The sequence below is a fragment of the Phalacrocorax carbo genome, chromosome 5 (assembly GCF_963921805.1).
Source record: "Phalacrocorax carbo chromosome 5, bPhaCar2.1, whole genome shotgun sequence".
Lineage (NCBI taxonomy): Eukaryota > Metazoa > Chordata > Aves > Suliformes > Phalacrocoracidae > Phalacrocorax > Phalacrocorax carbo.
In genome coordinates, this window is record NC_087517.1 from 71,331,588 (window position 1) to 71,356,296 (window position 24,709).

The following is a 24,709-nucleotide window of genomic DNA, read 5'->3' on the forward strand; positions in this document are numbered from 1 at the left end:
ATTTGAATAGCGAAGCGGCGGCGGGGCCTACCCCGATGGGAGTGGCGGGACCGGGGGGCAGCGGCGGCGGAGAGGAGGGGTCAGCGCCCCGCCGGCGGCAGGCGCGAGGACCCTGACCGGAGCCCTGGGTGAGAGCGGCGGCGGAGGAGGGATCCCGGCGGGGAGAAGGAGAGAAGAGGCCGCGCCCGGAGAGCGCGGGAGCGCCTGAGGTGGCGGCCGCCGCCTGTGGCTGGGGCGGGTCCCGCGGCGTAGCGGCCGGCGGGGGAGGGGGGTGCAGGCAAAAGGCGGGAGGAGAGGCTTCCCCGCAGGCCTGGCGCCTCTGGGAGCGAGGTGGGAAAAGGGTCGAGCGCCACCGAGCCCGGCCCTGAGGAGATTCCCCCTCAGTAGTCGGCGTCGGGGACAGCCTCGAAGCGTGAGGGGAATCGCCTGATAAACCGAGCGATAAATGCGGTCCTGATCGGTACGAAGTAACTCACGTTTGGGAAAATGCCGGTGTAAGGGGCTACGGGGCGTAAATTAGCATTTGGGGGCTGTTCTGGGCAGTGCTCCTGGCTGACAGCCCTGTCAGGGCGGCAAAGCGAACCCGGGGGCCGTGAGGGGAAACAGCTCGGGAGCAGAAAGGAATTATAAAGAGGGACTAAAGTGATTCTTTCTCCTGAAGGGAGGGAAGTCCGAGGAGGGCTTGGGCGGGCACCTATAAGATCATGAATGAACTGAAAAAAATTACAGAGCTGTTCTTCATGTTCACGGTGTGGAAAGGAGGGGTGCTTAAATACGAGAATAAAAAGAGGTGCTTTTTCATAAACAGAATAACAAAGCATTTCAACTCCCCGCCAGATGCTTGTTCATCAAAGGTTTGTAAATGAGTTCGAAGAAGGATTAGAGAATGACTACTGAGCATGTTGATTGTGACGTGGACTCCAGATTCATATACCTCCTAATAGCAGACTCCCAGCAGACTAAACGAGGCTTTCTAGAGCCAAGCGCTGTTCTCTCGCCCTTCCCCAGACACCTGTACGTGCGGCCGCCTTTTGTGCCGCTTGAAGAAATAGCTTGAAAAATAAGAGTCAGTTTGTGGCATAAATCCCCCACAATGAGGTAACTGGCTTGGTGGACAAAGGGAGAGCAGCGGATGTTGCTTGTCAGAGGGAAATTGTCAGTGTGGATGAATACCTGATGGCTGGGTTTGAAGAAGATGGAACCAGACTCTTCTTGTTTGTAACTAGTGAAGGAACAAGAGTCGGTGGGCACAAACTGAAATACAAGAAAAATCATTTATACAGAAGTGGGAGGAAAAATGCAGTGAAGACGGAAGAGGTTGTCCAGAGAGATTGTGGGGTTTCCTCTTCGGAGCTGCTCAGACCTGGGACGGACAATGTCCTGAGCGACCTGCTGGAGTGTTGAGCAGGGGGGGCACTATGTGATCTCCAGAGGTCCCTGCAGACCTGAGAGCCTATGAGTCTGTAAAACGCAAAAGCTGAGCAGTTCCGGGCAGATCTCTCTCTTTCTAATTGTAAAACTTCATTGTAAGTTTTACAAATCACTTAATCCTTGCTTAGGCAAGGGCTTCTCTTACAATGTTGCTTGCTGAGGTTTAGCAAAGGGAGAATAAAGTAAGGTGATAAATGCTGTCAGATTGGTTATAGCTCTCCTGTAAGCATACTTTGCATAGTTGTTGATGGAGGGATGCAGGTAGATGAAGATCATCACTGAAATCTGGGAAGAAGCACAGAGAATTGCATGTCTTGATCTTACAGTGTTGGTTCTGTAGTACATTTTTTGGGTGGTCTTTATGAGGAATATTAACCTGGTATTCAAAGCCCTGAATTGTGTTGTGGTTTAAAAGAAATGTCAGGCAATATTTAGTCTGTGTTAGCACTGGCATCCTGTCAGTGTGGCTTAATTCATTTTATCCCTGTATGCAACTTTTGATAAGTGGTGTAGTTTTCTGTGCTGGTGGGAGTTATTTGCATTGATGTATGATATTCTTGGGGTGAGGGAAACGTTGATTGACAAAGTGTCTTGTGCGTCACAGCAAACATCGTATTGTATAAGGCTTGATCGCATTTATCTCCAACAGTTTGCAGAATCTTAACTTTAAAGCAAAGGACGCCTAACCAGTAAGACTTAAAACTGTTAGTGCAGTTGTTCTACAGCATGATATAAATAGGAATACGTGGACGTGAGCGGCTTGTTACACTTCAGTGCATTTCTGTGACTAGAGAAAGACAGAAAAATTACGGCGTCTAAGCCTGGTATCTCGTTGTGGTTTCATGCAATTTTCTTACTGAGGTTCGTTAATGTTTTTGGATTTCAGTACTGCGTTTCATAGGAAAAGCACATCCTTCAGAAATGGACAAGATTTACACAGACCCTAACTTGGAAAAGTAAGTTGAAACCTCCTAAGAACTTTATTGTGGTATAAATATTGTCATTTAGAGGCAAAACTTTTCTTGATCCCTGCGTGCGCTTCAGCGCCTCTTAAATGAAATGAGTTTTCCATTGTGAAGGAGGAGAACAGGGAGTTTCTTTGATCGGGTGCAGGAAAGCTCTAAGGGGACTTCCTAGCAGTGGATTGTCTGGAGACTAACAGTCCGTGGGGGCTGGAGGGCAGTCTGCTGGATTTTCCACAGTTATTTTTGAGAACTGGTGCTGGAGTGAATGATCTATTCCAAGCAAGCTTGTTTATTTAATTTCACACTTGTAAAAATAACAGAGAAATCAATGTATTAACCTTAAAAATGTGGCAGCACTGTTCAAGGAGTACCTCTTGCTTCAAGTTTATGTCCTAATGCCTGTTTCCCTTTTTTCCCCTCCAGTGATAATACAGAGCACATCAGAGGGAAGCGACTGTCCTCTGTGAGTAACTTAAGTAATTTCTCAAAAGAAAACTGTGTGAGTGAGTGAAAGAAAGAAAGGGAGGATGTGAAGAGGAACTTGTTTTCTCACCACAGTTGAAGAAAAGCATGCCAAGAGCAAAGAAAGAGTCTATTAGAGTGATATGATTGACTTGGGCACTGGTGGCTCTTATAAACTCTCTCCAGTCAGGTAATCAGTTCTTGTAGTTGGGGCTGATCTTCTCAATTATTATCATTTCTTCTAGATTTTAAAGGCTCCGCGAAATCCTCTTGACGATCTGGGAAATGGGAACGAATTGACGCAGGTAGGTCTGTTAAGTCCTTTCTTGCCAATGCTCTTGACATCTTCGGTTTGCTCCTCAGCTTGTCGCTGGTTAAACTGCAGGTGTAACAACTCCTGTAGCAACTGCTTAAGAGGATAGCGTCTGGCATACTAAATAGCATAAGAAATCAATTGATTTTTTTCTTATACTTCTGCTTTACATCAGAATATTTCTTCTGTCAAGAGGAATAAACAGATTAATAGGCCTAACTTGCTCCTGCAGTAGGTCATTTGACTGGCAGTTTGATCCACCAATGTACAAACTGGTATAGTCACTAAGATGGTTTTACATCTGAAAAAACATAACCCAGCCTGGCCATTTATTTGAAATAAAAGTTACAAATAAACATTTTCTTCTAGAAATACGTACAGAATATATTTCATGTTTGTAGTGTCTGTTGTTTCTTAGAAATTGTGACTATAGGCCTGTTCAGTTCAGATTTCTTTTTAAATGCTACTTCTAGCTAGGCTGTGTTCTATGGACTAATGTTCTAGTTGCATCATGTATTTATATGGTTTATCTGTTGCTGATTACAGAATGTGAAAACTCATTTTTAGCATGTAAGGCTTTCAGTGAAAACCTCTGGTAATGTCTTCAGAAAATGAAACAGGAGCATTAGTGTGATCATGTAGTCAGTGACACCATTTAAACATTTGTCTAGGAAAATGGTGACTTTGTTCCATGAGTCCTTCCCTTTCTCCCATAAAGACAAACCATCAGGGCTTTATCTTCGCTCGTATGCCAGACAATACACCAGACAAAAATCCTTCTAACTGGTATTCTGCTTCTTGTGTTTGAAACCGGGCAGTCCTCACAGGGTGATCTTCAGATCCTGCTTCTTATGAGATGGGTGTCTTTATGTCAGGATAAGTTGGAGAACTATAAAGTAGTTCAGGGGTATCGGTAAATATCTGTGCTACTTGTTAGGCTGATAGATTATTACTGGGGGCGGGGAGGGTGGATTTTGTTTGGGTTTGCGTTTCAGGAAAAGCTGTGGTTATTGTGGCTTATGGTGTAAGAAGAGTTCTCTGTATATCCAAGTGTTGTGTTCTTTGTTGTCAGGATATCAATATAGAAAAACGTAGGAAAAACTCTCGCCGTGTCAGCTTTGCGAACACCATAAAGTAAGTTTGCTCTGAGGGACACAGATCTACATCCTTCATTTAAGCATAAAATGCGGCTATAGGTAATAATCTGGTACCCCCTAAAATTGCTGCTTGCGTACGTTTGTGAGTATTCAGTGAAGGCGAAGTGGTGACTGTTCTGTTGAGTTGATTCTGAGCCCTAAGAGAGCTGTTATTCGTTTTCTATCACTAGCTAGAAAAAAAATGGTTCAGTGAATTTAATGTAATTAGGATTTTTTGTTTCCCATTAAATTTTTAGTGACTTCCATCTTAAGTATTATAAAGACATATTCCTGCTGGAAAATTGGGTTTCTGGAAGTGTTTCTTGCTGGAAAACCACTGGGTTCAGTAAGCTTCTGGCTTTTGATATCTCATTTCAGATCATACCATGTGGAAAAGATTGAAATTAGGGCTCTCCCCCCCACTTTCTTTTTTAATTTGCTTCAAAACAGATGGTCTTGTCTTTTTCAAAAACTGAGTTGTTTGGGTTTGGCTTTTTCTTAGCTGCAGAGTCTTCCAGCGAGATCGTAAGAATAACACAGCAGAGGGAGATAGTACAGGTAAGACTCCTTTTACTTCTCCCACTAATGCATTTTCAAGTACTTCGCTTCTCTGGGTTTTTGCCACAATAAGAAGGCACGTCAAGAGTGAGAACTTCAGAATGTTCTTTTCTGTGCAGTTTGCTCTTGTCTCTGGTTGTTCTGATCATGCTTCTCACATTTTAATGTCTAATTTTCTTACTGTTCCTAGAGTGTGCAGCAGATACAAGGAACGATGTCCTGCTTAATCAGTAAGTTTGCAAACAACTCCCATGACTATAGAGTTCTATCCTGCAAATACGTTTCTTCACATGATGTGCAGCCGTCAAAATATTGCTCCTCATAGTGCAGCACACGTGATTGTTCAGGTATAAAATCGCTCAGTGCTTTTGATTGGTGAAAGAAGGGATACGGCAAAAAAAGGATGCAGCTGTGCTGATCACTCACAAAAAGGTAGTGGTTTCTGAAAACTTGAACGATTTTGGCTTGAAACTGCTTCCTTCCAAAGTTGATTGCTTGGGGATGCTTTCCAGGAAAGACCTACCAGATTCCATATCTGATAGACAGAGTCTTCCATATTTAATACTATAACTTTTTTCCCTCAGAGGTAAATAAAGTGTTAGTCTGGCCTCAAAGATCTTGTCTAGATCAAGCACGATGATGGCATTTTTAATAAGTAAAATAACGGATTTAGAGAGCTGCTACATATGAAGGGGAATTTCTTACATTTAAAATGTATAGCAAGGAAACAGCTTATGTACAATGGTAGTTAATTCATGCTTTTAAAGGTATCAACTCAGGACAGTAACACATATATGTGCGTGTGTGTGTGCATGTATATAAAAATAAAAACCAGCACTCTAGCTAGGGTTTTTTGGTCTTGAAGAAGCACTGAGTAAAACAGTAGAGAGCACAAGGCATTAAAGGTTAGATTGCAAACCACATAAGCTGGTTGTTGTATCTGGCTTTTTGTTTTAGAGAGGGATGATTGCAGGCTTTAGGAACGCAGCTTCTGTTTCCCAAAGAGAAAGGTCTGACTTAGAAAGAAAGAATTAATCTCCTCTTTGGTTTTTTTTTTTTTAACTTGCCACTGAGGAATTAAAATGCCACCTGTATGTTGAACAATGGCTTGTGGCATGCTAAGGTGAGAGAATCTCATGGGAAAATAAGCTTGCAACTCAAACTAGAATATGTTGAAGACCTATATGTAGTGCCTGGTATCTGCTGCCCAGTCCCAATGAGCTACGCACCAGAATTCTCTGCCTTGCCAGTATATTGCTGAGGCTTTCTGTTCTGAAATCTTTTAACAAGCTGTTTACCTAACCCTCCTTTTGTAGAAATGAAGACCCTGAAGCTGTTCCGTGTGAGATCACTGGTGAGTTTGGAAATAGATCCACTAACAAAATAACTACCTTTATTCAAAGCTATTGATTCTGTTTAAATAATTTTAACATGCCTAGAACAGTCTCCCTGACTGAGATGACTATTGTACAAATGGGCTTTGTCCCATAAAGCTGTTGACAAGCATTTTTTGTAGGGGTGTGGGCGGCTTTTCCGCGTGCTGGAGGCAGTACTGAAAGTATTTTTCAGGGTGTATTTGGTTGCAATTGTTCTTACTTAGTGGTATTTGTAAAACGAGCACATAGGTCTTCAGCTCAGTGGATACAATAGTAAGAAAAAAGCACAACAAATGGAGTGTTTCCCTTCCTTTCACCAGGGATGAACACTTTGCTTCACGCCCCCATCCAGGCATCGGTGCAGCAGACTGAGGTATGTGAAGGCTTTTATTTTTTTGGTGCTGAAAATAGCAGTGTCCAAAATATATTCCAATAATTTGTGTAGGAAAAATGACAAATGTAACTCGACTGCCTAAAAAAAACCCAAACCAATCCTTGTACGCACATAAAGTTCTTCTGAAAGCTAATCTGTATTTTGAAGTATTTTGCTAATCCAATAGGCATTATACCGCAGTATTGGTAACTCTGGCTTCTAAAATTGCTTGCTAATTTTTCAGTATGTGAGCTCTAGTTCCTTCATTCTTTTCAGTTCTTATCTAAGAATGTGCAAAGGAGCTTATGTTTCAGACAGCTCTGGTTATGTGTTTTTCTCTCACGTATTACCCTGCTTATGTATTTTTTTTTTCCCTTCTCTGGGTAGAATGGACATACACCAATGTACTCTCTGTTCCTGCCACTAAAAAGCTTTAGACAAATTGCAATGATTAGCAGGAAAAGGCAGTGGAATTTCTTTACTTGAATCAAGTAATAACACACAAAATTCTAAGCTAAGACCTTCACAGGCACAATTGCACAGAAATCCTGAACCGTGTTACGCTTCAGTGATGATGTTGTGGCACTGCTGTTAAATAGTGCGGTTGTCGAAGCAGTCTCCCTTACTGCGGTGGCTTCTGGCTTTTATGTTGAGTTTAAAGATATTGCTTAAAAACATCTGTTAGCTCTTGTTAATGAATGTTAAAAACCAAACAACCCCCGCCCCCAGTTAAAATGTAGTACGGATGAGATGTACGCCGTGAGGCTATAAAGGTCAGACTGACACTCTGTCTCTCCTTGTTTTGGGTAGTGTATACGGTTGTGCTTCTTCTGGCATTTATAAAATAGCAGATGTAATTTGAAGTAAACATGAAGCTGTTCCTGATTAACATATTCATTATATTTGATAAAATATATTATTATATGTTGTTACTGGGCATTTTTTTCCTACAGCTTTAAAAGTGTAAATCCTCACTATTAAAGAGACTAAAATCTCTAGTCAGTGGTGGAAAAACCTTTTAAAACTTCCAACTTGGTGCTGCTGCTTTGGGGCACACACGTGATAAGCTGGGCAAGGTTGTTACCTCCAGTTATTGGGGGGGTGGAGGCAGAAACCACACTGCAGAGATTCAGAAAACATGGATCCATTAAGGCTCTGTACTTGTTCCATGCTTCCCAAGGTTTCTAGATACGAAGTCTTTGTGTCTCAGTTTTACTGTTGGGCATTCTTTTAAAAAAAATCCATTTAAATATGATATGCTCTAATAATTAAGTTGTCATCCTTTCCTTGAATGATAAAGCTATAACCTTAGGGCTGCATTAGTCGATTTCTGTTTTAAAGAGAATAAAACATTGTATCATTTGTTTAAGTGCCAGTAACTAATTCCTTCCTTGTTTTTTTTTTTTCCCCCCCCATTTTTCTTAGTGGCATGATGCGGACAACACCAGTCAAAGAACAAATAGGCAGGACACCACCCTCATCTTTTCAGATGGAAATGAAATGGATATGACAGCTAGTCACACTGCAGTGATTACACGTAACCTGAAAAACAACCAAGCCGACAATACTGAGAAAATAGATATCACATCATTTCTGGCTGGGTTAAACTCTAATAATGGAAAGGCAGAAATGAGCAAAGAATTTCATTTTTTCTCTGACCCTACAAACCATTCATGCCCATCTTTTGAAGAGAAGGAAGATGCTACTAGTGTAAGGAAAATAAATTTCAATGAATTTTTGATGAGCTTGAAGTCAAACGAAAAGTCTCGCAATCCTATTGAGGGGCCTGAAAAAGAGAACATTTTTTTTGTCCCTCCACAAGTCTCAGAAGACGTGGCACAATCGTCAGTGGAATTTGTATATACCCACGAACCACCGGACACCTGCAATGTAACAAAAGTCTTTAGAGGGCAAGATGATGGAATGGAAATGACAAAATGCCAGGCATCTGATGTGGAAGCTATGTTTTCTGGTGTCTGTGAAGCTCCACCTGGGCTGTTACTGCATGCAGATGTTACTGAGGCATTTGCAGACGACGGAATGGATATGACGACTAGTCACACTGCAAAAATGTCTTTTCCCTTCTCCAGTGTGGGGAATCAAAGTCTAAACTTCAAAAAGGATTTCCCATCCACAGAGTTAGATAATTCTACGTTAAGGAGAGCGTCTAATCAGCACTTAATTGTTCAGCCGGTCCCTCAACTTTGTACAGACAAAAAAATAGTAAATGTCGAAGGCAGACAAGATCCTGCAGTGCTGCGAGCTGTTAAACAAGAGGCCAGAACAACGTCTGCCATCCCAGGATCCATTTCTTCTGAGACTGTCTTCCGAGGTGATAAAACTGTTGTTTTTTCTAAATGTGATGACATGGAAATGACTGGGAATTACACAGATGTCATCTATCATGACAGCACTAGAGAAACGAACAGTTCAGGTCATAAAACTTTTGAAAAGCCACTGAATACAGATGCTTCACTAGCAGAGAACAGACGTCCAGCACGTGGCAGCAGGGACATTACAAGGAGTCGAACAGCTTTAGATAATCAAGCTTCTGTGTCATACGAAAATAGTGCACTTGAACCATCTTCAGGCTCGGCTGAACGAATCGAAAAAGTGACCCAAGGTCACGGGGCCGCTTCGGTGAATGTTGGGTTTGATTCGTGTACAAATTCAGTGCCTGCTGGTGTGTCTAAGAGCCGGCTTCAGCCCCGACTCATAAATTCTCGCCTTGTTTCTCTGCCAGGTGAGAAGACGGTAATATTCTCAGGAGAAGATATGGACTTGACTAAAACCTGTGTTGTTGAGGCTGATGGAAGGAATCTTGAAAATGAATCTGCTGCCGGACCGTCCACCTCTGGCACCTGCAAAGCTTGTTTTCTTGATAAGAGACCTACATCTGCCACTTTAAATGAGCAGGAAGAAATGGAAATAACGAAATGCCACGCTGTTGTCATTGATGATCAAAGTGATGGGATAGCTGCAGAAGCAAAGCAAATGCATTGTAAAATAATTCCAAGAAAGAACCAGAACAAAAATGTCAGTGAAGGTGCAAATTCTTTAGATATGGACAAGGAAAATCTTGAGGTGATCGGTGTCAATGGGAACAGTAAAAGAAGCCAGGCTATAGAAATGAATGCTAAAGATCTTGAGATGATAATAGTTGATAAGAAGCTTGGAACAACAAACTTTCAGGCAAGTGGTCCAAGTTCCTGTGCAAAGAGCGTGTGTTCATTGCAAGGACAAAAGAGAGAAGCCCCTGAGAATACTGTCACCGACACCTGTGCATTCGTGTCTTTGCAAAGTCAAAAAGGCATTATATCTCAGCCTTCGGGAAAAAATCTTCTCAACGCTTCAGTTTCCTGCACAAATGACAAAACAGGCAGGTTTTCAGATGATGAAAGCATGGACATAACCAAAACTCATCTTGCTGCCTTTGATGTTGCTCCTATTAATACAGTACAAGGATATGAGAATAATCATAACCAAAATAATGGAATATCCAGGCAGCAGCAAAACCAGACCTTTGGGTTTTGTGGTAGTGCCAGTGCAGATATCACAAGTCAGACTGCAGCAACAGAACGTGGGGATTTGAAAATGAACACAAATAAGGGAACTGTTACTCCTTTGGCTCCCAGTGGTTCGTTTATTTCCAGTAACGAGCCCGTTGCCTCTGGAAGGAAAGGAAATGAACAACGTGGAACAATATTAGGAATAAAAGCAGATTGCCAAAACTCGGACAGGCAAGAGAAAACCCTTGCTATGAAGGTCGTAAACAAAGGGATGCCAACTCATGTACATTCTGAGAGAGATTTTTCAATTGGTAAAGCACTTTCTTCAGAAGAGGGTTTTAAAAATCCTCACTCAGTTGATGGCCTGCACTTGAGGGGTGCTGAAGAGCCGTTACTAGCCCGTACGTCTGAAACGCATAAGGGAAGTTCCCAGTTGCCTTCATTTTTAGAAAAGTCAGTTGTGTTTCCCTCTGGTGAAAACATGGACTTGACTGGAAACTGTGCGGTAATTGTTGCCGATCACAACATTGATCCTGTTTTATCAGAAAGAAAAGCAGTACCCGGACACAATGTTCAAGATGACAATAAAATAATGTCCTTAAAAAAGGGGGTCATGATGACAATAAACAGCGAGGAGCAGCCTGCAGGCGATGTGTGCTCCTTGGTGTCCGGCAAGAAAACGTTAACCGTGGCTGGTTTAAAACACTTGCCTTTTGCAGGTGAGAAAACGACCATATTTGCAGAAGATGCTGATATGGACATCACCAGAAGTCATACAGTTTCAGCAGACAAGATAATTTTGCAGTGTAAAGGTTCAAATGATGACATAGCCTTTATTTCTGGAGATAAAACTTGTGTTTTTACCTATGACAATGACATGGAAATAAGTAGACTCAATACTATTGCAGCTGACAAATCTATGGGAAAGGCTACATCTCCGGGGATGCTCATCGTGGCTAAAAGGACTGCAAGGAAAAGCCTGAAGGGAACAGCAGGGGAAAAGACTGTTTTATTTTCACTGAACAATGAGAATAATGACATGGAGATCACAGAGAGCCATACGGCTGCCATAGGCCATGAAATTGTCTTGCAAAAAGAAGTAGGGCTTCATTCTGTCTCTTCAGCTCATCCCGTCAGAGCTGTTACGTTCCCAGGTAGCCAGGCTGATGCGGACATTACCAAGTCTTGCTCTGCTGATAAAATTACTGTAAAAGTTGTATGTGATGATAAAGTGAACTTGGATAAGGAGGTTGGACAGCAGGCACTTCCAAATAGCGAAGCTACTGTGTTCCCTGTGGATGATATGGAAATCACTAAAACCCATAGCACGGCTTTGGAAGGGAATTCTCTGCAAGGCAGGCAACCCAGTCGGCCTGCTCCTCTCAATTCCACTATTATGTTTACGAGTTGCCAGGCTGATATGGAAATGACCGAGTCTCACTCTGTTGATGAAAGTGTTGGAAGCATCTCCTGCGAGGATAGACTGGACCTGGCTAAGCAGGTCAATCAGGAGGCTGTTCCAGATGGCAAAACCGTCATTTTTACTGTGGCTGAGGATATGGAGATCACTACGACTCACACAGCTGTATTAAGTGGTGAAATTAATGTACAGGACAAAGAACCCATCCCAGCCATTTCTGCAGCTCCTGCTGATAAAACCATCATGTTTGCCCACAGCCAAGACGATATGGAAATAACAGCATCTCATACTATTGCTGTTAATAACAATGTTTGTGGATTTGGGAACCAAGAATTGTCACACAAAAGCACTCAGCAACCAGACTCGCACAGTGCGTTGCTGCCTTGCAGAGATGAAACAGATTCCCCACATACAAAAGACCTGAATGGTGAATATCATACCAAATCTAAGGATAAACCCAGCGTTCCCTCCCCTGCTTCATCAGCCCCAGCATTTCCTAGTGAGAAAGGAGCTATCGAAGCCCATGGTGGCACACCACCAAATTCCGTTTATTCTGTCTCGCTTCCAGAAGACGCTATGGATCTGCGGCCACTACAGGATCTCGACCTTCCCACGGATAATTCTGCCCCTATAAAGAGTCAGCTGGATCTCACAGAGTCAGAAAAACTGAAATCAAAGAGAGTATCTTTCAAGCTTCCAAATAACGGGCCCATGGATAGCAGTGAAGAAAGCGGCGATTTGGTAGCCCGTGTTTCACCTCCCATCCAGCAATCAGATTCTTTGACGGGTTCTCCAGATGGATGTAGCACTCAGAGAAACCAGCTATTGAGAGAAGATTCATCTAGACACAAAGATTTAACTACAGACTTAGGTGTGGCCGGAGCAAGCCTTGTTCCAGTTTCTAGCCAGGAATCAAAGGAAAATGAAGGGCCATCAGCTGAAGGGGAGGAGACACCTCCAAAAGACTTTCAAATAAACTCTGAACAAACTAAGCAACTTTTGGTTGGTGACAGTCCAAGAGATCAAATAGATCCCACTCTTGCACCTGAATTATCAGGTATTTTAAATATTTGTTCAAAACTGAAAAATATTAGAAGGAAAACTGCAGTTCTCTCTGTTTCTGAAACAGCTTTTTCTGACCAGTTGCCCAAATCATCAACTCAGCCAGAGGAAACCTTGAGATTAGGAAAAAATACTACAAATGAACCAAATAGTTCATTTTGTACCGAACAGCAGGAGAACATGTGTCTAGAATCTGGAGCTGCTCCCACAGATGCAAATTTGGGCATGGCACTTAAGGATAAATATCAAGGAATAACTGTTCGTCTAGGAATCTTCCAGCCTAAATTACCGAACAGAAGAAATCCCTCTGTTTCTAGTGTAGAAGGCATAAATGCAAAACCTTCAGACAAAGGGAGAGCACCGGTTTCAGGAGTAAGTGTAAATGCTGGTGAAAGCCCAGGTAACAAGAAGTCTGGCAGGCAGAACTTCAGCCCTTCTCAGTTTATAGCAGAAGAATTTCTTCCTGTCTGCCTAGAAGAAATGGATTCAAACGAATCCGTAATCTCTGAACTCATGGAAAACGCTTGCAATGAGATAAGCAAAAAGCAAATCTCCCACAATGAAAAGGATCAATCGGAAGAGACAAAAACTTACAGCAACACAAAAAGAGCGTTGGAACAACATGAGGAGGATCTTCAAAGTCCAAAGAAGCTCAAAATGGATGAAAACTTGGATGACGAGGCCTCCCGAGCCTTGCAGGTGGGCCTAATCACTCATTACAAGGGTACAGCGGACACTAATGGGACTTGTGTTTAAATGTTGGGGTGTAAGCAGGTCTGTTGGTAGGCTTTCTTGTTTCTCTTAACCACCAGTTTGCTGTCACTTTGCTATGTCGTCCCCTGTTTTTTTCATTGTTTTGCCAAAACAGAAGAATGGGGTTGATGTGTGCAACTTCCCTGAACCAAGCAAATCGGACAGAATGAGGGATGTGTCCATTTTAAATAATTTTCTCCGTAGTATCCTTTTAATCCTTTCTTGACCAAATACTCTTAATCCTCTGAACTAAACTATTTGCTAGTTGTTGCTTAGGTACAATGATAGAGTAAGGCCCCAAGCAATTATTTAAAATCCAAACATGGATGTTTAGTTTAAATTAGCTTTTGTGTAGACAGCACAAACTGCAACTGAATCAAGAAAATCTGTGCAAATATGGACCATTCATCTGACCTTAAAAATAAGCTTGTACATCATCAGTAGAACCTTTCTAGTTCCAAAAGCTGGAAGGGTGTGCGGTGGTGGCTACTGCTCTGATGGAGAAACGAATGGAGGATTTTGCAGCTTTACTTCCTATATGTCATCGTAGGAAATGGCTTAACTGGCCATACACTGGTTTGTCATGCTGACTAGATAACAAATGTGCCGATACTAGAAATGCAACTTTTCTGAACGTCAAGAAACAGCTACAGTAAACTACCGATTGACTTATTCTTGTATTGTTTCATGTCACTCTTTTAATTTATTTTTTTTTAAACTTACTAATATTAGGTTACTTTTGACGCTGTGTCTCAAAGCCAAGTAGAGGTTCGTGAAGGTGAAGATCCTCCAAATGTGTCGGCTAAAAGCCCTGACTGTACTCACGCCAGCACCAGCAGCTCTCTGGATTCTGTTAAGGCCGACACAGAATTAACAAGTAAGGTTTCCTTTGTGGTAATGGTTTTGAACCCTATGTTCTTTACGCTTAATCAAGGAAGAGCCCCACGCGGAGTATGTATTTCATTTGGGAAAGGCCTCGTGTGCCTGTGACATAGCTTCCCACCCAGCCAGGCAACATGCTTTTCTGCTCTGGCTAAGAGTCCAAGCTGTTCCAGGAAAGCCAAGACCGGAAGAAGAGGGAGCAGAATTTGAGTACAGCTTTGTTTTCAAGGGCAAGTTGCGCTGATGAGGCAGTTTAGTTACCTTAGTACAGAGCAAAGCCCCAGCTCAAACTCCGCTGGCCCAAAACTGATCTTAAGCTGCTTCTGTGCAGAATGAGTCTGTCTCAGCACTGCGCTCGTGGAAGAAGGCTCCTCAGAGTGCATTGCAGGGACAGGCTCTAAGCAGATTCAGCACCCAGGTTTAATTAGCTCTTGCTAATTAACTGATACCTAACAATAAGGCAGAAATCTGCCAAGCATCTGATAAGCGATATCATGCTGCTGTTTGCACAACCAATTCCAATTCTGGCCTCCTGCAGCCATGAAATCATATGCCTTATCCAGCAGAAGCTGGGCTCTTTCCTTTGAGTGAGAAACTAGCCCTTGTTGGCTCAGAACTTATTGCCGTGTCTTTACCTTGAAAGCCGCTGGCAGCTCAGGTGCTTGTTGGTCTCTGCGTACGCAGATGCCCTCTGTGAACTAGTTGGAGTCTCTTTCTCAGTTTTATTGCTTTTTAGTATGTTACACATGGCTTTCCTCCCACAGAAAAGTGAACTCTGTCATTTCATTACTGCCTGACACAGAATTTATTTTATGTTAGATCCTTAATCTAGTCCGCCTTATTTGTCCCGAGTAGCTGTTTCCTCAGTTACTTCATTCAGCACTGGAAACGCACATCAAAGTCAAACTCTACCTTAAACTTGCCTTTTTTTTCCCCTAGGACTAATGAGCTTAGGTTCATATTTCCATAAGGATATTATTAACCGCAGCAATATCCCCCCTGTTTTTGTTTTTGGCTAGTTCAGCGAAGCAGTCAGATGGAGTCTCAGCTTCTCACAGATAGCATTTGTGAAGATAACTTACGGGAGGTATGTAAATAGCTGGAAAACACTAAGTTCTTGTCCTAACAGGGAAACTACTTGCGTATGTATTTGCAAGTAAATGTTCTTGCTTGAAAAATGTACTTAACTGTATGTTTTTCCTAATCTTTACAGAAATTTCAGAATGGTGTTATCACAGTCGGGGAGTTTTTTACACTTCTTCAAGTCCATGTTCCGATTCAGAAGCCCCGGCATAGCCATATTCCAGCCAATGTGAGTATCTGTCCTTTGACATGCATAATATAATTGATTAAAAGTTACTGTTTCTGAAAAAATACATCTTTTTTTTCTTCACAACTTTTCCCTCTTTTCCCCAGTGTGCAGTCAGTGCACGCCCTACGCCAGAAGACCTCATTTACAGCCAATACATTTATCGCCCCAAGCTGCGTATTTATGAAGAAGACTGCCAGGCCCTTTCTCAGATGATAGATGAGTGAGTGTTTGTTCAGTCACAGAGTATATTAGTAATTTTATTTTTTCAGTTCTGGTTGCATGCAAAGTGGCCTGAAGAAAGTTAATACATTACATATGGGAAAAATAAAAAATGCTAGTTAACCTACTTCATGCTGTCGCCAGCGTATGACAGATGTAGGCGGTCTAGGGCTAACTCCTGGGGAGGGGTTGTGGTTATGGAGATAATGAAAGTTTGGTTTTCCTCAAGTAATTTATCTTTTTCTAATAGAGTGTTTCGGTCACACATCAGAAGAGTTAGAGTAAAACTCTTTAATTTGTATCAAAAATGATCAAACATAGAAAGCAGAATTGTAATAGGTTACAGTCGGTTGTTCTAATCTCCCAGCGCTTATTAGACTGAAATACAGTTATCATGATTTTCTTAACTGCAGGACACTTCTGGTCTGATTCGTTATGCCTTTTACAATTTATGTGCAAAATCAAGTTTTACGATACAATTCAAAATCAGTAGTAAGATTTTTCACAGCCTCCTTCGCACCGCTCCCCGTTTCTTTGGCTCCCTAGCCCTCTACCTCCTATTCAGACCTGCCCCCAACAAAAAGACTATAAGAAATGAGCTTGGTATTATGTGCTAGAGTTTAACAAACACAGCCCCCATCTAATTAAGGCTTTAGAGGGTCTCTCCAAGATGTAAGGCCCAATTAAATGAACGTATTTGAGTTTCCATGTTTTGATTAGAAAAGGGGAATGGACTGTATCAATACCAAAGTGCTGCTCTGTGTGCTCGGGGCAGTTGCAGCAAGACTTCCTTTCAATATTTTTTTTCCCCATATTTCAGGTTAAAACTCTATGCAAATATCCAGGATCAGCTCCTGGTGAATGTGAATAAGAGTTTGTGGGAAGTGATGAGAACCTGCTCTGACGAAGAGGTAATACTGCATGAAGAGATAATGTCGTTTCTTACATAATGAAGACGTAAGGTTAACTTACGTACTCAAAATGAGAGGCAGGATGGTCACAGAATAACAGCAGGCAGGTAGGTGATACCAGGCAAAATGTTTTCTGAGTGGAAAACTGCTCTGAGAACTTCCAGTACGTCAGAAGAATGCACGGATATGTGCCCTTTAAAGTACATTAAAGGCACTGTGTTGCTATAAAACAGAAAAGCTTGATAATTCAAGTTGATAATTCAGGTTAGTTGAGGGCAGAAAACAGAAGAGACACTTTGGATGGGCCTAAGCAAACACTGCAATTTTGGAAGGAAAAAATGAACTGCCCTTACTATAGCGACTCTCTGGCTTCATGGGTGGAGCAGAATTGTCCATTACCTTAAACACTTATCTAGTACAGAAAGACGTGATGTTGCAAGACATAATGAACAGAAAACATGGGTCACCACATGAAAATAAAACTGAGTACAGGGTTTGGAGTGCAGCAGTGGTGTCACATGCCAAATCAAAAGCTGAGGCCAGAGGGTATTTAAAGGAGAACGCTAATGGCAACAGGCACAAAAAAAGCACACCAAAGACATTTGCATTTGAAACCCAGAAGCATTATAAAAGTATCACAGCCAGAATTGAGATGGTAGATCAAGAGATTCTGTTTTCCATGTTTCCAATGCCAAGAATAAAGATGTATTCAATGAAAATAGAATCAAAATTGATAAAAGACAGGGTATTTCATAGTTCATTATTAGATTGGTACAGGATATCACGGAGGCCTGGTTATTAACTAGATTCAGGAAGAATTATACTTACGAACAATGAAAGCACCTAAAACCCTTAGCTAAGAATAACAAACTTGAAAGCTTATTAAGCAAATCTCTGCACACTGCAATTAGAGGGATACCACCTAGTGGGAACAGGCAGATGGCAACACTGTAAAAAATGGGATGCTGGGAGGAGCAGAGGAGGCAGAAAGAGTCTGCAGGGTCGGTTGAACCATCCTTTGTTGCACGTTCCCATTCACTTTCTCTTCTGTGTTTTCCACTCATTGCAGCTGAGGAGCTTTGGAGCAGAACTGAACAAAATGAAATCCTATTTCATCAAGGAGAGTAAAATCTTGGCTCACAATGAGAAGGTGACACTGTACAGCAAATTGCTGCAGAGCGCGCAGGTAGGGTGCCGCATGGCTGCAGAGCTTTAGCTTTAAAAAAAGGAACTTCTACCGTATTTTGTCTGTCTTTGTCAAGTTTAGGAGCCTAATTATTGTATGTACATCTGCATTCTCTTGAAGGTTTCCTCCTTATTAAGCATACTTCCCTTTTATTTATATGCAAATGTAGAACATATTGGGACAGTGACTTTCTTGCACTTACACTACAGAAACCTTCTGCCTAAGGGTTTTAGGCAAAACAGAGTGAAAAACGGGAGTGTTAAAGGAAATGCCATCAGAAGTTACTCTCTATACTGTGGTAACGTCAGGATTGGTAACTGCCAAGGAAATGCAGAAGTAATGCATTGTGAGAGGTATCAGAAGTTTGTGTGTGCTAAAAGCTCTAGGAATTTATTTATTTCCATGTCTTAACTCATCCCTTCATATGAAAAGTCACGAGGAAGACACACTGTTACGTGTCTAGTACTTTCTACTGCCCTAGTGTTTGTCAGTGTGCCTCTTCCTTCTAATGACAGATTATATCAGCTTCTTCCCTTAGGTTCTTAGCAAGCAAGGATCCACGTGGTGGTCCCAGAAGACAATTCAGCTTTTTAAGAAATGTCATTAACTTGAGTACAATTTTCCCACCTTAGGAACAACAAGGAAAACTACAGTCAAGAATAGAGAAGGTGGATGAATTGCTCAAGGAGGCAGAGAGCTGTCTTGCTGCTCTGAGAGAGGGTGCGTGTTTCCAAACCAGCAACTGATGTGCTGATCTCTCTGTTTTGCTGCAGAGCTGCTGTTTAAATGGTCAGGTCAGGATTCTGTGTTTGGTAGTTGCTTGGGTTTTACGATTCCTTTGTTCACAAGTATCCGTTAGGCCTAAAGGCCTTCGTTTGTGTCTCCAAACTTGTCTAGTGCGAATCGCTTATGCATCGTACAAAGAGTAGGAGCACGTCTGTGCTGAAATACAGAATTATAACTGTAGCCTATGAACAGGTAGCCAAGCTGGGTAAATCTGCTAGCAATTACCGTACGGCTGCTGGCAGCCCGCAGTTCAAAACGGCTGCAAAACCTGCCAGCGATCCTGCAGGTAGGCAAGGCCAAGCTGTGCGCTCCAGGACTGTACTGTTTTCAGCATCATAGCTGGGTGGTTTAAAACTTGTTCAGCTGTGACCACACAAGCTGCAGTCAGCACTTGGCATTGCTGCATGATGATGCTCTGTGGATTTTCACTTCTTCCCTTCCAACTGAATTTTATTCCAACGCCTTACATAGAAATCATATTGGACAGTTGCAGCTTTGAAACAATGCAATAAAAGGAGTTTTCCTTGTTATCTGTTACTTTTTGAGGTTTTTGATAGATACCCTTCTGGCCTTTTGTACATTTTTCTTAGCTTTTTCACTAAGATTTATAGAACCCACAGTGCAATTTAAGTGTTGAATCTGGGAGTTCTGCAGAGACCTCATACTTCTTTCCCATAGATTCTGACTGGGAAGAATGGGAAGCAGACGGTAGTGATGAAACGGCAAAAGAGGAAAACCTAGATAAAGGTAATGATACCAGCTGAATGGCACTCCTTGGGTTGTCTTTTAAATTCTGGAGAGGGTGATACTCAACCCCCACCCTGATATATTAATTCTGATATGGATGCAAACACTACTGCTTTATTTTCCGCATTGGATGCAGCTAATTACTCAGGTGTTAAAGTATGAAAAGGACTGGTTTTCCCCTGGAAAATGGAGCTTAGAACTTGGTACAGTGTGACTTGAAGAGTGCGTGCTGGCACTTCATTCAGTTGTTCAATAATTACTAGCCTTTGTGGCCCCGTGTCTGTATCCAGGTAGGAGTAACAACCATCAGGTTGAGATCTTTCATGTTGTTAAGAACAGTGACCGCAGAGCAAGTTAGGGCTTTCTTTACTGCTCTTTTCTCACATAGCTTTTTTCCCTTTCTCTTAGAATTGGAAAGCCTCAAAGCCCAAGAAGAAGAACTTCAAAGGTAAGATGTCAAAGAGGATCTGAAGACCTTAAATAACATGTGCACATTCAGGTTTTAGAGGGTTGGTGGTTTTTTTAACCAGTGTGCTACGTCTCATGTGGATGGTTTATCTTGCAGAAAGCTGTCAGATCTGGAGGCTCAGAATGAGGAAATGCTTGCTGAGATGAACCAGCTACAGGAAGAAGAAAAAAGCTGCCAGGAAATCCTGGAGAGATACAAGTAAGGAAAAGACCTTCAGTTTTATTTTTACCAGCTAGTTTGGGTCCTAACGTTCCTATATAAACGTTCTCGAGTTTGCTTGGATGCCCATCTCCCCGCAGCCTAGGATAAGCAATAAAACCTCAGTGAACTTCCGTGTGTGACACACTGTTTTTCTATTAACACCTTTGCAGCGATACTCTGCATTCAGTCTTTCTATATCCAACACTCCGCCAATTCCAGAATGAACGTTTATGTAAGCATAATACTGTTCATTTTACATTACCAACAGATTCATGCATTCTGTTGGAAAGTGAAAATTTCGTTGGTGTATTATGCGGTAACAGCTGCAAGTGCACTTAATCTGCACTTATATAGTAAGATATTAATAATATAATATATATTTATAGGATAAAACTCTGATCTTTGTCTTTCAGATAATTGTTTTGGTTGGTTGGTTGAAACTTACAGCGATGGTTGTTTTTTCCCCCCTTTTTAGCTTCACTGAGTGGGAGATTACTGAATGGAGTGAACAGCAGGCAGTCTTTAATTTTCTGTATGATTCTATCGAACTCACAGTTGTGTTTGGACCCCCAATAGGTAAGTCACAAAATGGGTAGGTTTCAGTTTTATGAATATGAAAGGTTAAATAGTTACCTAACAGAAATCTAAAGTTTCTATATTTATGAAGATCTGCTAAAAGGAAATAGAAAACACATTACGACAGGAGCATGTAAGCTGAGAGAGGTGGCCTTGAGTGTGTTATCAGTCCTTTCTATGAAAATTGAGAAAAGTATGTAATGAGTGGCTGTTTCTGAAGAGGAAGAGCTGTAACTCCAGAACCCAGCGTGGAAATAATAACTCTTCAGGGCTTTTTTCCCTCTCCTTCTCAGATGGTGACATCTTTGGTGAAGATCCTTCCAGAAAGATAGTTAGCCTGACCTTTGAATCTCTCTTGGATGGTAAGATTTTTTGAGTAGCTTGAAAGTAGCTGCCCTGGTAATCCATTCTTGGGAAGGCATCTGTAAATTTGTGGTTTGTCTGCTGATGCGTTCCTGTATGGCTTTTAAAAGATTGCTGGCAACGTGTTTTTCTTTTGTGTTACAGAGGAAAAAGCTCCACCTTCCTCATGTTTAGTCCAAAGACTCATCTTCCAGTTTATTGACGGTCAGGGATGCTGGCAGGAAAAGTGTCCCACGCTGTACTACTTGCCCCAGGTAATGTTCCAGGAAAGCCTAGAGGACTCTGGAAAAACATTAAATCTTTTCTGTCACAGAGAATAGGGCTGATACTGAGAACAAAAGCACCTTAGTGAATGCTTCATCAATGCAAATAAAAATCTACTTCATTAATATTCTCAGGTGGGAGGGCAAGTACCTGTCCCTGAAGGCAAGAGTCCTAAAAGCAGAGGTTTCTTCCTTGTTTGCTGCATTAACATCTGCCTGTCATAGGGATTTCTTAAAATCCCTTTGTTTTCTGCTAGTAGAAGCTAAAGAATTGAGCTGAATGCCATTCTGCTTCCTAAAGAATTAATGGTTTAAATTGCCGAGCCAAACGTGGGGTTCCTGTGTGCCTGTGTGCCCCCGTTGACAAAGCTGAAGGGAGAATCTTAGGGCAAAGATTGTGTATTTGTTGTTATGCTTGTGAGGTTTCGTTTTCCCATCCAAACTGGGGTAGCGGTTGAACCACTTGGTTTTGTTTTGGTTTTGCTTTGGTTTGTTTGTATACTTTCTAGGACAAACTGTTTTCAAGTGTCCCATAGTTCACCAGCCTGAGTGCCAAGGTGACTGCTTTTCTGATTGCCCACTTAGGTTCTTCATGACGTCTCTCTGGTGGTGAGTCGTTGCAAGATCTTAGGAGAGGAGATTGAATTTCTGGGGAGATGGGGTGGAAAATTTAATCTTCTGAAGACAGACATCAATGACACAAAGTGAGTAACTTCAGCTGGAGCTTACGCCTTCCTTCAGAGAGTGTCTCTGGGTAATCAGGAACAAAACGCTGAAATACTTTCAATTTGGTTTTCTTGAAACTGAGATTTTATGCCACTGGTTTTAACAACAATCTAATTTATTTAATACAATTGCACTATAATATTCAAATGCGTGGAAATTAAGCTGTTCTTGGATTCAGCCGCTTCCTTACTGTCACATAACCTCGCCTTCCTTGCCACTTTCCTGTTTGACTTGACTCTCTCCCTTAAAACTTTTTAGACCAGATAATAGCAATGCAAAGGAAACAGAGCCAGGAGTTTACCTGTAGCTTGGGGCTTTGTTTCTTTTAGTCTTCTATTTCCTTCAGCCAAGCAGAATCAGTCACTGAAGGACAAATGCACTTAAACTAACGTTTATTTTCTTTAGCTTTCATTTTCTCATACTACTTCCCGATTTTGTGGCATGCCCCAGTGGAACGAGATAGACACTACTTCACCTTCTCCTATGATTGACGTATACCCTTAAGTAAGGAGTGCCCAGTTAAGCTTGCTCCACGTGCCCGGGTGCTGTTCCCACGGGTCGTTCTCATTTTGCAGTACCCTTTGCAAGAGCGGTGTCCTACTACACGCCAAAAATCCCACGCGTGCTGTAGTTAAAGTCAACCACACACGTGCAAGGGCAGCCTGTGCTCAGGAAGTTGCAAATTGTGGGAGATTTCCCTGGAAAAGACCTGGTGTGGGCTTGTCCTGGTTTACGCTGTCCCAAAGCGTCTGCTGCCTGGCATTGTGTCCTGCTGATGGCCTTACCTGGGAAATCCAACCCTGGCCTTCCTGCACATGGTCACAGACAGGAGTGCTGTGCTAGGCAGAAATTTGGACTGATTTAAATTGGGTTGGATTCATGAATCGGTCTTAGAATTATGGAATTGTAGGTAAAACAGTCCTACTTAAAGCTTCAGAAAACTTTAGCCACCGAGGAATATTTCATGTTAACTGGAAAACCTATTTTTGATTACTGCTTCATGTTCTCCCCTAATTTTTGAAAGGTTCTGTGAATTATCTGTGTGTTAACTTCTTCTGCGAGGACAGCTGGGGTTGTGTATTCTCACTCAGTGTCAGAATGCGGACAGTGTTAGTGTGGAAAGGTTCTTTAACCTTACTTACGAAGTTACTGTTAGTCTGCACTGGAACTCTTTAGAAGTCACAGAGCTTGCTGCGTCAGTTACACCACTTGTTTTCCCGCTGGAACCTAATGGAAGGGCAGCAGAACATCTAAATATTTTGTATTGATCTTTTTCTTTCTGTTTCTTTCACATACAGAGTGAAGCTTTTGTTCTCCGCTTCCACAGCTTTTGCAAAGTTTGAGTTGACCCTGTCTCTATCTGCCAACTACCCCTCTGCTTCGCTGCCTTTCACTGTCCAAAAACAGATCGGGAATATTGGGTGAGTCCACTCCATATGCCTTAGGCTTCGATGCTAGCGATGGGGAATTAAATGTGGCGTATCCTCTCAAACACGTGTGATAATTTTCTCTTTCCCAGGGAGGAGGAGATTTCTGCTGTTCTGTCCAAGGTAACCGTTGGTTACCACTATCTGCGGAGAATAGTCAGCTTGATTCATCAGGATTTGCTCCAGGATCCCAGATGATTCACGACAGCCACGTGCAGGACTGTAGAAGTCAGACTGGATATTCTTTGATTTCAGTCTTGTAAGAATCCAAGCTGTCTCTCACCAGAACGGGAGTGCTGTTAGCCAGTCAGCTCTTCAGTAATCTTGTCGAATAATTGGTTGGTACCCAGGATGCTTGGTGTAGGCCCCAGGTTTGTACAAAAGCAGAGGACTCAAAAGAGGAGAAGGAAGAATTTCTTGTCTCTTAGAAATGCCATCTGCCTCTTCTCTTCTTTCAGCCCCCGGTGGTCTTGGCCTCCTTGTTCGTATGGTCTTTCCTAGAACGGATATTTTCTGACACAGCATGTTAATTTTATTCTGGGTTGATTTACAGAGCTCTTGTATAAAAAAAATGATGAGTATTTTCTAAATTAACATGACTGGGATTTACTCCCACTATCATTACTTCACTGCTTCGTAGCATTTTAACACAGTGCATCACGTTTGATTTTTATCGGTTTCCTGGAAACCCTCCCAAAACACAGAAACTGTAGCCCTGCTCCTGATTAACCGAAACACCTGCAATAATTAACCTGGTGGCCAAAGTCAGGCATACTTCTGTCACGACGGCTAAAGATCCCTGTGCTTGACCAGACTCAAAGCCATCAGGTTCCATCTGTGTGATCTGCTCCAGCCAGAAGTTTGTTCCGATGTTCGGTGTCTTGTCCAGTATGATCTGACTCTTGGTTCTGGTACCTCGTCTGAGCTTGTAATGCGTTAGGATTTTAGAGAGGAGACTGAGCTATGCGATTTCGGAGGTGCAGTCTGGATTGCTTTTGTATATATTTTGTATATTATGTAGGTTGAGCTGTTGGCACCGCCCTAACCCTGACCGAGTTTATCCTGAAGAAGCGCCAACCGCTTCTCAACTGTCCGTTCTGTAGGCAGGTGCCAATTTTTGTATCTCTAAAATATCTTGAGTTTAAAAATGTTTTCACGCGTTTAAGTGTTCATGTATTTTTGTCCTTTTACAAATTTTCCTTCTATTTGGAAGGTGGAAGTTAAACATTAAACATTGGAATTATTGCTCTTCCTTCAAGTTGTGATTATTGGCTGCTCTGTTT

General features: G+C 42.1%; 1 protein-coding gene across 3 annotated transcripts; it reads left to right on the top strand.

The window, feature by feature from the left end:
• The first annotated feature begins 18 nt into the window (after positions 1 to 18).
• KNL1 (kinetochore scaffold 1) lies at positions 19 to 24,671 on the top strand. Of its 3 annotated transcripts, none has more exons than XM_064453131.1 (26): positions 19 to 128; positions 2,318 to 2,387; positions 2,820 to 2,859; positions 3,104 to 3,163; positions 4,244 to 4,305; positions 4,810 to 4,865; positions 5,056 to 5,095; positions 6,182 to 6,219; positions 6,562 to 6,614; positions 8,040 to 13,304; positions 14,091 to 14,235; positions 15,260 to 15,327; positions 15,454 to 15,552; positions 15,657 to 15,772; positions 16,592 to 16,682; positions 17,752 to 17,868; positions 18,501 to 18,588; positions 19,333 to 19,401; positions 19,810 to 19,849; positions 19,967 to 20,068; positions 20,547 to 20,647; positions 20,941 to 21,009; positions 21,155 to 21,264; positions 21,859 to 21,977; positions 23,298 to 23,420; positions 23,519 to 24,671. In XM_064453131.1, the coding sequence occupies exons 2-26, from the start codon at positions 2,353 to 2,355 to the stop codon at positions 23,622 to 23,624; spliced, it is 7,212 nt and encodes a 2,403-aa protein (XP_064309201.1). In that variant the 5' UTR covers positions 19 to 128; positions 2,318 to 2,352; the 3' UTR covers positions 23,625 to 24,671. The 3 variants fall into 3 exon arrangements, with proteins under 3 accessions (XP_064309201.1, XP_064309204.1, XP_064309203.1); XM_064453134.1 differs by lacking the exon at positions 19 to 128 and adding an exon at positions 191 to 209; XM_064453133.1 differs by lacking the exon at positions 19 to 128 and adding an exon at positions 313 to 460.
• The last annotated feature ends 38 nt before the right edge of the window (positions 24,672 to 24,709 follow it).

Bases quoted from the DNA above. Each gene is read 5' to 3' on its own strand.
- KNL1 (XM_064453131.1), top strand. From the start codon at position 2,353: ATGGACAAGATTTACACAGACCCTAACTTGGAAAA. The intron at 6,220-6,561 runs GTGAGTTTGGAA...TCCTTTCACCAG, and splicing joins TGTTCCGTGTGAGATCACTG to GGATGAACACTTTGCTTCAC. The intron at 23,421-23,518 runs GTGAGTCCACTC...TCTCTTTCCCAG, and splicing joins AAACAGATCGGGAATATTGG to GGAGGAGGAGATTTCTGCTG.